At 37.6% G+C, this 14586-nt stretch overlaps 2 protein-coding genes across 19 annotated transcripts in view; both read left to right on the top strand.

Annotated features, from left to right (window-relative positions):
• Positions 1-4902, top strand: part of dctn1b (dynactin 1b) — an 85924-nt gene extending 81022 nt beyond the window's left edge. For all 18 annotated transcript variants that reach the window (XR_015505763.1, XR_015505762.1, XR_015505759.1 and 15 more), the window contains one exon: positions 68-4902. Coding sequence is in view for 10 of the 18 variants with exons in the window: in XM_087279062.1 (XP_087135188.1) it covers positions 68-205 (138 nt within the window). In the remaining 8 variants the exon portion in view is untranslated. The remainder of the gene's footprint in view (positions 1-67) is intronic.
• Positions 4903-8452: 3550 nt separating this feature from the next.
• Positions 8453-14017, top strand: LOC147834140 (uncharacterized). Its single transcript, XM_087279089.1, has 2 exons — positions 8453-11239; positions 12225-14017. Exon 1 carries the CDS (start codon positions 8539-8541, stop codon positions 9436-9438), a length of 900 nt encoding a protein of 299 aa, XP_087135215.1. The 5' UTR covers positions 8453-8538; the 3' UTR covers positions 9439-11239; positions 12225-14017.
• Positions 14018-14586: the final 569 nt, after the last annotated feature.

Genomic DNA, 14586 nt, shown 5'->3' with positions numbered 1-14586 from the left:
TATGTTTTTCCCACATTGTTTGGGGTGCGCATTCAACTTCTCGCTCTTTCTCTCTTTCTGCTGTCAGGCAAAGGAGGAGAAGAGAGGAGATGCTGTGTTAGTGGGTCGTGTGATGATGCCCTGCGCTCGAGGACAGGAGCAGGTGCATCGGCTGGTGCTTTCACAAACACAAATACACAGAGTCCATCGCCTTCTCCAGACTTAACATAAACGCAAACCAAAAAAACCAAACCTAAAGTCAGTATCCAAAACATGAGAATACAAAAACACACAAGTATCTGTGGCCACAAACCAAGAACCATCATAACAATATATGCTTCATTACTGTAGCTCACACAAGCATCTGTAAAGCCACAATTTGTACAAAAGGACATGCTGAGGACATCAGATGTTAAACCTGGCATGAGATGGATGATACAGCATGACTCCTGCTAATTTACACTTTAAGGGATAGTTCACACAAAAATGAAAATTGTCATCATTTTACTTTTTTTTTGCTTGTTCCAAAAATGTTTGAGTTTCTTCTGCTGAACACAAACAAAGATATACTGAAGAATGTAAAAAAACTTTCATAGTATTTTTTTGTTCCTAATATGGATGTCAAGGGTGTAACGATACGCATATTCGAAAAGTGTAGACTAAACATCTAAAAAGATAAAAGGGAATAAGTACAAAATATAATGTTTTCAGTGCAACAACGCTTAACATGGCATCCCAAATGACGTGGCAGACAACATGCTGCCTTCCCCGCTGTCATCTTAAACAGTAGACCATTGCTTTTGAACTCAGAATATCACTTTATTAAAGCATGCACTCATTAGCAATCTTGCTAGCTTCTCTGTCAGCCTGGCTGCTAGTGCTGGCTTCGCCCCCGATGCCCCAGCAACACTGCATCCCCGACACAAAAGAGCCAACCTCCAAACACTACTCCATTCACGCGGTACACTAGCTCGCAAAATGGCTAGTAACGTTAATGTAATCCCAGACATCCCAAGTCTCCCGGAAGACTCCTGGATGCCTGCAAACGAATGATAATCTTCTGGAAATCGCGCGTCTCTTCCCAGGTCCTTAAATATGTCGCACACCCCTCTCCACCGCATCCCTCCCAGCTCTTCAGGTACATTGGGCACAACTCAACCCAGCCGCTCAGGTACAACGCACGCACACGCCTCCACCACTCTTCAGATATGTTGCGCACTATCACCGCTACCAAGAGAGTGGTGGAAAAAAACATCTGAGAGATCTTAATCGGTAATGAAAATGTCGGGTTTTAAGAAAATGTTAAATGTAATAAAGCCCCGTTACATTATTCCTTCATAAGCCCATTTCAGTCAGATAATTCCTGCTTTCAGATCCACTGAAATGGCAGGTGACCGTCAAATCAAGCAGATCTGTGCCGTCTGAGGAAAAGGTGGACACTCATCTTTCTGAAAATAAAAAAATACTTAAAAATTGATTGAAACTGAGCTCCATATAAAAACTAAATTGTTCTTTTCTTTTTATTTGTTTCACTTCTACAATATTATGTTGATTTTTTTATAAGCAGCTTTTTGGTTTTGAGTATAAAGAAGGATTTGTTTTATTTGCTGCTAAGCAGAAACCCCGGAAGTATAGCTCTACCACTGTTTAAAGTAAAAGAAAAAAAACAGGATCATACTTTTATGATGTTAGTTTTAATACATTAAAAAATTAAATCAAAGGAATCCTTTGGCTTTTTTCTTTTTTTGCTGTATCGAAAACGTACCGAACCGTGATTTTTGTGAACCGTTACACCCCTATTGTCAATGCGTCATTTTTCCCAACATTCTTCAGAATATTTTGTTTTGTGTTCAACAAAGGAACGAAGTTTATAAAAGTTTACAACCATTTGTTGTAATGTTCATTTTTGGGTGAAGTATCCTTTTAACTTCTGTCTTTCTCTTACTTTGGAATATCATTAATTCTTTAATATTATTAATATAATTCGAACCATATACAGTACAGTATGTGTTTATTTAAATGATCATGACTTAACAATTTTCAGCCGATGGAAATTAAAACAGCAAAAACAACACTATAAATTGAAGAGGAGTCACATGATTTGACCAGTAAACAATCAACTGAATACCTAGCAACTACTTGGCTGTTGCACTGCAATAAAAACCAATCAAAACAATAAACCTTAAAGCAACATTCTGCTACACGCAGCACCCGATCATCGCGCCACTGATTTTGCATTACACAATAACTGCTCGCGTTACTATCAGAAAATGACAAAATCAAGTTGGCCTCTCGAGAACTGGCAGTAGTATTAACGGTTGTTTTGCTAATCTTCGTGAATGAGATTGAGATTTCAATTTGAAATCAATGTCAATGGAAGATTAATGCGAGGGCAGAAGATTTTGCATCCTTTTTATTCTAAAAAACGTTTGCTTTTGGAGTTGTGTGAAAAGTAGTAAATGTGAATAATGTGAAATAAAAACGCATTTGCTGAACAAACTCTGACGTAGCGAACATTACAACCACGTCTCTATCATGCTTGCTTTGTTTACTGTATTGCTAGATTACCAATACTAGTCAGCCACTCGAATGGGGTGTTCACACTGGACGCGGCCTACGCTATTAAATCATGCTATTTGTCCAAAATTGGATGCTTGAACATTACGTTTACTCGCTTAATTTCTGTGTGAAATTTACTTCACAACAGATGTAAAACTGCTTCAGTTTTGTTGCAAAAAGCTGACATGAAGTTTGTTGTGAGGGTAGCTTTGCTTTATGTGCTACGGAAGGCTGATAAACATCATGGACTCAATCGGCACTGTTTCTGGGTCCATCAGAGGCGCACCCAGACTTGGTTGAGTTTCACCAACTCCTACATGAGCTGCTTATGGAGCTGTTGTCGGGCCATAAAAGTTACACGGTACGAGCCCGAGAAGTACATTTTGATTGATAGTTTTTTAAAAGCCTAAACCCGTTTACAGCCCAACATTATTCAAATGTACACATGCACGCAGATCTTTTGCCTTTTTTTCAAGAATGAGCTGTTTATATGTGTTTTAACATAATTTATTCATAACGTAGGATATAGACCACTTGGAAGTTGAAACAAAGAAATAAAATAAGTCCTCTGTAACATCGTAACTCTCAGCATTCTAAATAGGCTTATGTACATAGGCTACACATAGCCTTTAAATTGGCCAAAACACCAATAAAATTTGTATTTTCTAACAAAGTAAATTAAAATAAAACGGGTATTTGGCAATAACGAAGTTAGGATAAAGGCTCTGCAGGATTTATTTTGCCACTTCTCTGCACAAGCTGAACATTATGTGAATAGCTGCGCTGACTGATGGTGCATCCAGCAGCACTGAATACCTTTTTACTGCTGGCCGTCATGCATACAGTATTACTACTGATCTGGCTAATTTTGCAAGTTTTGGGTAGGATTGTTTGTTCATCTTCCACCAGCCAAGTACACCCCTTTTATTGTCTATGACAGCGTTTTCAATGTAGCAAGTGACCTTGTCATTTTTCCACTACGCAAAATTGGCTCTACTTCTCTGTCATTATTTGTTTTACCTTCGCAAAGATGGATTTTGATGTTGTAACAAACAATTTGATTGCTTTCTCACACTAATCGAAATGCATCACATGACTGTTCATTTACCGCACAAGCCCGAGCCCGGCCCGATCCTGTCTGAAATGATAGAATTTAAGCCCAAACCCGTCGGGTTAGCTTTAATCTAGATAACAGCGCTACTAGAACAATCTTCTGAATGGTTTACATGGTGCGAATTTTCGGCAAAGTTCATAATTGTTAACCCGAGGAATTGATGTGAATTATGCCTTATGAGTGTCAAACACCCGAAATGCTTAATTTGAGTCATGCCATTCGGTTGAATCGCATTGTTCGCATAGCCTCATTCACACGAATCAGGCCTTATGAGTAGGGCCAGACGGAATCTGCGGATGTTTTTTGCTATTTCTGTGGAGAATTTTGGTAAACATCTGCGGATTTCTGCAGAATTATTTTGGCAGTATCATAACTAAAACCTTAATATGTTCAATAAAAAAATATCTTTGTAACTTTTATTTATGTTTAAAATGCAAATCTAATTAGATTCACTTTATTTGGTAAACAAAGCAAGTCTCTCATATAATATATCTACTAAAAGACAGAAAATAAATATAGATATTACACACATATACAATTAAATAAACAGAATTAATAATGGGCTAAAAATCTGCAGAATTCTGCGAAAAATCTGCGCACGCAGATTCCGTGTGGGCTTACTTATGAGTGTCAAATGCCCAAAACGCTCATTTCCACGCCGTGTCATTTGCACGGATAGAATCGTTCGCACCACCTCATTTGCGAGAATCTCACTGCAGGATGTCTGTCACATCTTTGCATTGACTTAACATGTAAATCACTCGCGCTTCATCTCCGTCTGGTGTGAACGCACCAACTTGTTGGACACGCACTCTAATTCGTATTTAATTACAATCATACACACAAAATAGTCCAGAAAAACATTTACCATAACAGCTAAAGATTTACCAGCCCTGTGTGCTTTTCTGCAATGCCTGAACGTGCCACACCATTGTGCTTTTATAAAGGAAATACAGTTGTCCTTTTAGAGCGAATGATCAAACAAGTCCCAGCAGGGACAAGGCAAAACAACAACAAAGAGGACAGTAGACAATATTTAACCTTAACTGTTGTATATTTGCTACATGAGATTGTCAGTATTCAAGTGTTCTTAAGTCAGCAGTGGTTTGCTCTGTTACTATTGTGTAAGTTATTAACCTATTAACTGTGTCAAACCCACACCATTGCTTGAAGTATCATTGAATGTGTTGCCATCTTACGTGTATACATCATGTGAGTGAATTAATTTAAATAAATTATTATGCCAATGATTGCTTGTTTTAAAGTGTTTTTGTTTAAAATAGAACATTTTAACTCATACTACAGGCTGTTGACTAGTAGAGTAGTGCAACCAATGGAACTGATGGGGCTACAACAGATTTGACCACGCCTCCTTTTTAAAATTGTACATTTTCGTTCGACTGAACTTAGACACTAAACTGACAAAACCTAAAATACTTAAGTTTCCTCATGATATCAGGCTGGAACAAACCGCATAATGAGGTAGAGCTGCACGATTCTGGCTAAAATGAGAATCGCGATTTTCTCACAATTCTGTATATGTAAAATAAAGGTATGGTAAAAACAAACATATGGCACTCTCAATAATAATATTATGTGTAGGTCTACTGGTTTTATAAATAATTATATTCTACTTGTAATAATTATGATGTTGAATTATTATGTTTGAGATATATGCTTGCAATCTGTCATATTAGACAAATTTATTCACTTGTAAAATCAGACATTTGCCTTTATCAAATTTTATTCAACAATATATAGGCTAGAGTAGTTATACTGACATTGTAAACATTTATTTTCATGCACAACTGTGGGTTCGCTATGAAAGAAAAAAAAAAACATATGAAATGCTTGCCATAATCATAACTCTAAAATGCGATATGATCATTTAAATGAAGTGCACACTTTCGGTTTAATTTTGATTGCTACATGCTTGTTCATACTTTGCGCGCCGCTCCCAAATGATTACTCTGCCACAAACAGAATATTTACAACTGTATTACAACCTGTTACTTGCAACATATGTTCACTAAAGTAGAAGCACGCGCGTCTATCATTAAGTAGAGCGCGCGCGCCCTCTCTGTGATAACAGCTCACAGTCAGCAGCTCGTCACGTGTGATATCCCCGCCGCAAAATCATCATTATATGAAGACAAAAATGACATTTTTAGGTGAATTATACCTTATGAATACATTATGTGACTCATTCAACATCATTTGGAGGTGTCAATGTCACTGAGCAGCGTGTGTGAAACACTGAAAAGACTCGTGCAGCCGCATTTTCTTCTCTCCTGAACTCGAAAATATGATTGACAGAATCGTAGTAATGCTGGATTAAGATCGTCTAGGGCAGGGCTCACCAATCACGGTCCTGGAGGGCCGGTGTCCCTGCAGGGTTTAGCTCCAACTTGCCTCAACACACCTGCCTGGGTGTTTCAAGTATACCTAGTAAGACCTTGATTGGCTTGTTCAGGTGTGTTTGATTAGGGTTGGAGCTAAAACCTGCAGGACACTGGCCCTACAGGAACAAGTTTGGTGACCACTGGTCTAGGGGGTCGAATCGAGATCGCGATCTTTTAACGATTAATTGTGCAGCTCTATAATGAGGGTAGTCCAAAAAGCATAGTCGAGGTCACAGGCAAAGAGGTCAATACAGGTGGCAAAACAACATAAACAGGGAAACAAGGCAAGGGTCAGAACACGGAAATACTTAACAAGGAGAACGCTTTGTAGTTAAGTTCGTTGTTGTTGGTGTGGGAAGAAGAAGACAGGGTCGGCGATTCAGGTAAGTAAATATCTTTATTTTAAATTTTGCCATCACACCACTGTAGCTATGTGTGTGTGTGTGTGTGTGTGTGTGAGAGAGAGAGCTAGCTTTGTGAGTTCATCAACTCATCCAGAAACTATATCTGGATGATGGAAGCTTTTAGTGGTACTTTCGACTGAGCTCAGTATGATGAGATATTGATCGGTGTCAGCAGAGGATTTCCCCTTGGAACACCAACAACAGGTGCTACATGGAACTCCCTGACACGTTCACTCTTTTCTGTTAATAATATCTCAGAATTCAAATCTTTACTTAATACTCACTTGTTTTCTGAATGCTTCACTTCTGATCTGACAAACTGACAACTTTGTTTGCGCCACCTGTACTCAGCTTATTTGTCTCTTAGGTCTTGTTTTGTATTTACAGTTTGTTATATTTGACTTCCTGTATGTTTGTGTACCTAATGTTGTCTCTACTTGTTTACTGTTTATTTCAATGCTGCTTGTACGATATATTTTTGTTACATTCTTTGTAAAGTGCCCTTGAGCTCTGGTAAGGCGCTATATAAATACAATTTATCATTTATTATTATTATTATTACATCATAATCACACCTATCCTCGAGCAAGCTCCTGATTGGTTAACGTGGTAAAAGTTCAGATTTTAACTGAGCAATTCTCGTGTTAAGCTTGTCAAACGCCCAAAAACGTTCAATTTGAGCCACCTCAATCATGAGAATAGCACTATAGGGTGTCTTTGCATTGACTTAACATGTAAATCACTGACGCTTGATGCTTCATCCTCAACTAATGTGAATGTTCCATAATGGCAGACGGCTGCTTCTCACTCAGGGCTGTCTATGCTAATGAGGGAGAGATTATCACTAATGGGCGGGGCTTTTCCCTTCTGATAACATGTTCATTGGGAAAATGCCAATAAAATTGCTTTTAACAAAGTGATTATAAAAAACAGAATGAATACATTTTTACTATTAGAAAATTGCTATATTCACACACTATTGTTTAAACCCCTTATAAAAGTGATTTTTGCACTTCCTTTAAGCTAGGCTCTAGTTTCTGGAGTAGCTTCTCCAATACTTATTACAAAAAATAAAAGCACCTTGACACCAATAATATCTCCATCCTTCAGGTAGAAAGGAGCTGCCTGGAGACTCTCGGCTTTTCTCTTCTTCTTCCTTTTTGAGATCTTTTAAGTCTATAATTCATTCAGAAGTTATTATACAAGTATACATCACTCTAAGCCGAAAATACACTCAATTGATACATTCGCTCTCTCTTCTCACCCAGTTGGAGATGGGCATCCAGCTGTGTTTGTCAGGCAGGTGTTTAGCCAGCAGCAGGTTGTCAGGAACAAGGCCGTAGTGGGCGGCCAGAGCAGCGTACAGGCCCTTAGGTGTTCTCTCCTCTCAAGACTTACCTTCTCTTCTCCTAAAGAAGGGTGTCTCTCCGGCCCAATCACTAGAATAAAATGGTGCTATTATTTCTGATTGCTGATTAGCTGCTGGGCTTTGAGAATACTCTCCCCCCTCATTGGGTGTTCGATCATGCCTACCTCTCCACACACTTTATAGTGTTACAGCAAACAAGCGATGTTTTGTCATCATTTTTTTCAGTGTATCTTTTGAAAACGTATAGTAGATGAGTTTGTCTCACCATATTTGACTTTCAGGTCTTTCACTGCAGTTTTTAACTAATGAATGATTGGTACCAATGGAATATAGACTTGTACCTTAAATTAAAGCCTGACCTTTTAATTTGATGGTCTCGTCATCAATTATTGCTTACGTTTTTAAATATGCTAACTTGTCAAAGCTCACGGAGACAGACGTGCTTCAGAAGAGAGCTTCCAAGCTGTAGATAAAACATTTGCATTAACAAACCAGCAATGAAAGAGCTTTCTGGAACAGTTTGCAGAAGAGCCATAAAAGCCATGATAAGCGAAATTTTGAATAAACGTGCCCTCTTTATTTTCCTCCAACGAAAACTGTTTACCACATCACTTTCTGACATGGCGCACGACCAGACGCATCAACCGGGATACATTCATCACTTTTTACATAAAGCTGAACAGAACTAGAGCCAGTACAATCCTCCAGCATATGGAGACCGCGGGAATACTGGGCAATAATATCACGGCACTTCTCAACAATGGCACCATCAGCGTCAACAACGTCCAGGAGATCATCCGATGGGTCACATTCGCGGTTGGGCTTCCTAGTATCGGCTTTTCCATCTACCTCATGGGCATGCAAGCCAAAACGGGCAAAGCGGCTCCAGTTTACCTCATCAGCCTGCTCGCGTCTGACATCTTCAACATCCTCGGACGGCCCAAATCCTCAACGGGGGACGGCCAGCACATCAGCATGTCCACCATGGATATATCCTCCCTGATGTTCTACTTCGGGATCATCTCCAACATCGTGTTCCTGGTCTGCGTGGCTCAGGAGAGATACCTGCTGGTGACCTGTCCCCAATATAACGCCTTCTGCGTCAAACTCAAGCAGTCCAGCATGATTTCTTTGGCCATCTGGGCGGCTCCGTTTGCAATACTCTTCCTGGCCTACCAAGGATATGTCGTCCTGTTTGCCATTTCTCTTCTTCTCCCATTGCCCTTCCTTGTGTTTTTCTTCCTGGATTCCTTCAGGGCCTTGTGGTGTACGAGACGTCCTGCTTGTGTGCCTAACAGAAATAAAATTCTAGGTATGCAGGCGGTGATTTTGAGTAATTACACCATGCTTTATCTGCCGTTTGTCCTCAATACGCTGCTCACCGCGTTGTCTCTAGGCTCTTATGTCTATTATTTGGGACTTGTGTCTGATCTTCTTTTGTATCTCGGCCCACTGGTGGATCCGTTGCTCTCCATCCTTCTCACGAATGGAATGGCTGACATTTTAAAGGCTTTTCCATGCTGCGCGAGGAGGACGGACACGCAGGAGGAAGTGCAGACTGTGGATACTGACACTGTGGAAACGGTGTCAGGGACTTTAACTCGATTCTGAGGAGATTGGACTGATGATTTTGTATTTGTTAAGGCTTAAGTTAATTTTATTTTATCTTATTTTCTGGGTGTTTTGAAAACTTTTTTGCTCGCTTTCATGTCGTTTTAAATGTTTGGAATCAGTATGTTTAGTTTCAACAAATATTTGTCTGCTTGTTCAAACTTCTTATTTAAAATGGGCTGAAAAAACACAATTCTTAGGAATTTTTAAGGGAGAACTTCATTGTTTTATGTTCAATCAACTTAAATATGTTAAGCTAACTTAATCGATTTGTGTTGGGACAACATGAATGAATTGTGTGGAACTGTGCATTTTGTGTCAAAGTATTAAAACAATAAAAGTGTAACACAACTTTCATTTGTTTTCTCTATACATTAGAACGTGTCTTTTTTAAAAGGGAAATTTGACCACAAACTGAAGGTTCTGTCATTACTCTCCCTTGACTTGTTGTTTGAGGTTGTCATTGTTTCATTTTTTTTTCTGTTGAACACAAAGGAAGATTATTTGAAAAATGTGTATCCATTGACATCTATCAAATAAAAAACAAATACTATGAATGCCAATGGTTACCGGTTCTTCTTCAACATTTTTCTAAATATCTTATTTTGTATTCAACAGAAAAAAAAATCTGATTGTCAAGAGTGAGTAATGTCAGAACTTGGGTGAACTATGAGTATGTGAGAACTGGCTGTTGGCATATCCTCCTAGAGCCTGAGTGTCCACATACGTGGACAGCACTTTTTTAGCTCTTAAGTGGCTATTTAAAACACTTTGAATGTTTTTTTTATGGTTACAGACATACAGTGTCATCCTGCAACTGTTTTGCAGCATATGAAATGTTCCAAAACCTATTTGTAACGGTCCGAAATGGGGGAAATAAATGTTTTTTAACTCTCTGATAGTCAAAGCAAGTTAAAAAAGAAATTCCATGTTATAAATACATTAAAAACAGTCAGGAAAAAGTGTTTTATGTAAATTCAGACCACATATGGACATCATTTTTCTCATAGTACATCATACTAAAAGATGATACTTATATTTTTATTCTAATTAGGTTCCAATAAGCCCAAAAAGCAAAGAGTAATAAAAAACGCATGTAAAACAAAACACATTGCGCCTTAAGAGGATATTTTGGTATGTTGATGTACTTCCAACTGAAACAGAATACTCGGTTGTGAGGAGATAGCATTGATGGTTTTCTATTTGTTAAGGCTCATTTTCAAAGTGTATGAAAAAGTTTTTGCTCGCTTTCATGTTGTTTCTAATCTTTGGTATCAGTATGTTTCAAGTGGCTTTTTGACAGTACACTCAAAAACAAAATATTTGTCTGCTTGTTCAAACTGCTTATTTAAATTGAGCTGAAACAACACAATTCTTAAGATTGTTTTGGGGACAACGTCATTGTTTATGTTTAATCCACTTAAATTTGTTAAGCTCACCTAAATGATTTGTGTTTGTCTGTCTCACCCTTTACAGGTCTTTCAGTCTCTGCTAACGAGCTGATGATCTGAATCAGGTGTGTTTGATTAAAGACACATGAAAAATGTGCAGAGCTGATGGGCCTCCAGGAACGTGGTTGAGAAACGCTGCATTAGAACATGTCTTTTTTTAAAGGGAAATTTCACTACAAACTGAAGGTTCTGTCATTACTCTCCCTTAAGTTGTGGTTTAAGGTTGTCATTGTTTCTTTCTTTGTTTTTTTTTTGTTGTTTTTTAGGACAAAGGAAAATTATTTTTAAAAATGTTGAAAATGTGTATCCATTGACATTCATCAAAGGAAAAACAAATACTATGAATGTCAGTGGTTACCAGCTCCAGCTCTTCTTCAACAATTTTTAAAATATCTTAAATTGTGTTAAAGAAAACAAAAAAAAAAGAGACTCAAACTGTCAAGGGTGAGTAATGTCAGAACTTGGGCGAACTATGAGTATGTGAGAACCGGAAGTTGGCATATTTTAGTATATTGATGTACTTCCAACTGAAACAGAATACTCTGTTGTGAGGAGATTGGACCGATAGTTATATATTTGTTAAGGCTCATTTTTAAAGCATTAGAAAACTTTTTGCGTGCTTACATGTTTCAAATCTTTGGAATCAGAATGTTTCAAGTGGCTATTTGACAGTACACTCAAAAAGAAAATATCTGTCTCCTTGTTCAAACTACTTATTTAAATTGAGCTGAAACAACACAATTCTTAAGATTGTTTTGAGGACAACTTCATTGTTTATGTTTAATCCACTTAAATTTGTTAAGCTAACCTAATCGATTTGTGTTGGGCTAACATGAATGTATTGTGTGGAATTTTGTGTCAAAGTATTGACACAATAAAAGTTTAAGTTTTCATTTGTTTTCTCTAGACATTAGAACAGTGTTTCTCAACCACGTTCCTAGAGTATCAGCTGCACTGCATGCTTTGGATGTCTCCTTTGTCTGTCACACCAGTTACAGGTCTTTCAGTCTCTGTTAACGAGCTGATGATCTGAATCAGCTGTGTTTGATTAAGGACGCATGAAAAATGTGCAGAGCTGGTGGGCCTCCAGGAACGTGGTTGAGAAACACTGCATCAGTATGAGTCTTTTTTTAAAAGGGAAAGTTTACCACAAACTGAAGGTACTGTCATTACTCTCCCTTGACTTGTTGTTTGAGGTTGTCATTGTTTCGTTTTTTTATTTATTTTTTTATTTATTTTTGTTCTGTTGAAGACAAAGGAAGATTATTTGAAAAATGTTGAAAATGTGTACCCATTGACATTTATCAAAGGAAAAACAAATACTATGAATGTCAGTGGTTACCAGTTCTTTAACAATTTTTAAAATATCTTATTTTGTGTTCAACAGAACAAAAAAAGAGACTCAAACTGTCAAGGGTGAGTAATGTCAGAACTTGGGTGAACTATGAGTATGTGAGAACTGGAAGTTGGTATATTTTAGTATGTTGATGTACTTCCAACTGAAACAGAATACTCGGTTGTGAGGAGATTAGATTGATAGTTTTCTATTTGTTAAGGCTCATTTTCAAAGTGTATGAAAACTTTTTGCTTGCTTTCATGTTGTTTTAAATCTTTGGTATCAGTATGTTTCAAGTGGCTTTTTGACAGTACACTCAAAAACAAAATATTTGTTTCCTTGTTCAAACTACTTATATAAATAGAGCTGAAAAAACACAATTCTTGAGATTGTTTTGTGGACAACGTCATTTTTTATGTTTAATTCACTTAAATTTGTTAAGCTCACCTATCGAAGCGTCTGCTAAATGACTTAATGTAAATGTAAATTTGTGTTGGGCTAACATGAATGTATTGTGTGGAGTTTTGTGTCAAAGGATTGACACAATAAAAGTGTAACAGTTTTCATTTGTTTTCTTTGTACATTAGAACAGTGTTTCTCAACCATGTTCCTAGAGTACCAGCTGCACTGTTTTGGATGTCTCTTTTGTCTGTAACACCCGTTACAGGTCTTTCAGTCTCTGCTAACGAGCTGATGATCTGAATCAGCTGTGTTTGATTAAGGACACATGAAAAATGTGCATGTGTATGTGTGAATGTTTCAAGTGTCTTTTTGACAGTACACTCAAAAACAAAAAAATATTTGTCTGCTTGTTCAAACTAAATTTAAATTGAGCTAAACAACACAATTCTTAAGATAGTTTTGGGGACAACTTCATTGTTTTGTTTAATCCACTTAAATTTGCTTAACTTAATTTGTGTTGGTACAACATGTATGAACCGTGGGACCATTTTTACAGTGTGTGTGTCAAAGTATTAAAACAATAAGTGTAACACACAGCTTTCATATGTTTTCTCCATGCATTAGAATGTGTCTTTATAAAGGATAAATGGATAAAGTTCTGTCATTACTCTCCCTTGACTTGTTGAGGTTGGAGGTTGTTGTTTTTTGTTCTGTTGAGGAAAAAGGAAGACATTTTGACCAATGTTGGAAACACGTAGCCATTGAGGTTACTGGTTCTGCTTCAACATACTATTTTGTGTTAAACAGAAAAAAACAGACTGAAACTGTCAAGGGTAAGAAGTGTTAGAACTTGAGTGAACTGTCCCTTTAAGGCACAGGTGTCAAAGTCAGCTCCTAGAGGGCCGAAGCTCTGCAGAGTTCAGCTTTAACCCTAATTAAACACCTGATCAAACTAATTGAGTCATTTACACTTGTTTGAAACCTGCAGGTGAGTGTGTTGAAGCAGGGTTGGAACTAAACTGTGCAGAGCTGCGGCCCTCCAGGATCTGAGATTGACACCCCTGCTTTTTATTTATGCAGGAACGGGAAGTTGTTGACACATTGGTGTGCTGATGAACTTACAATTGAAACAGAATAGAGAGAGGGCGGGGCTTTCTTTTTGTGCATCCTTTCCTCATAGCAAATAAATGTTAGGGAGGTGTGTTTTACAATATTGCAACTGACGTCATCAGAGAAGGGCCGTCATTTTAAACGCAGAAGCAAATGGTCAGATTTTGATTGCCAAAGATTAACAAAACAATTATTTCAGTGGTTTTACTTACACAAATAAAAGTTCATCTGAAGAATGACACTATCCTCAAGCAAAATAAACATTTTTTGATTTTATTTTAAATGCATTTTTTGTGAGCAATAGGTTTAATTTACTACTTTTTGCACATATGACAAAAATGACATTGTGTGTAACAATAGTGTTATGTAGTTGGACTGTCTGCTAACATGCGACAACAATGTTTGTGAGGAAAAATTTTACCCGAGAGCTTTTTGCATCTGCAAATGGTGAAATCAGGATTTGCCACTCGTCTTCTTTTAAAAGAACGACTCCAGTTCATTGAATGGTCTCGCCTCTACGGATTTGGTAAGTGTTTGATCAGTGTTCTTTATTTATGTTTATTCAGATTGCAAAATTAGTTAATAACATCAGCAGTACTCTTTTAGTTTTTAGACTTACCCCAGTCAAAATGATTGTGATGTGAGTTACTAAGTTTACAGGAATATCCCTACAATATTCTGGACTGAAAGATCCACTGTAATTGCCAAGTTACCGAGAAATACAGAATTTTTTTTTCTCCCATTAGACGTGCGGTATTAAACATTCCATTAAAACTACACTGTTCCAGCAGTTCCTCACATTCAATATCTTGTTTGTCTCGGAGGGCATGCATGAAATGTTCCTGAATG

The sequence above is a fragment of the Danio rerio genome, chromosome 13 (assembly GCF_052040795.2).
Source record: "Danio rerio strain M-AB ecotype USA chromosome 13, GRCz13ab, whole genome shotgun sequence".
NCBI lineage: Eukaryota > Metazoa > Chordata > Actinopteri > Cypriniformes > Danionidae > Danio > Danio rerio.
This window is presented reverse-complemented; position numbering and strand designations above follow the sequence as displayed.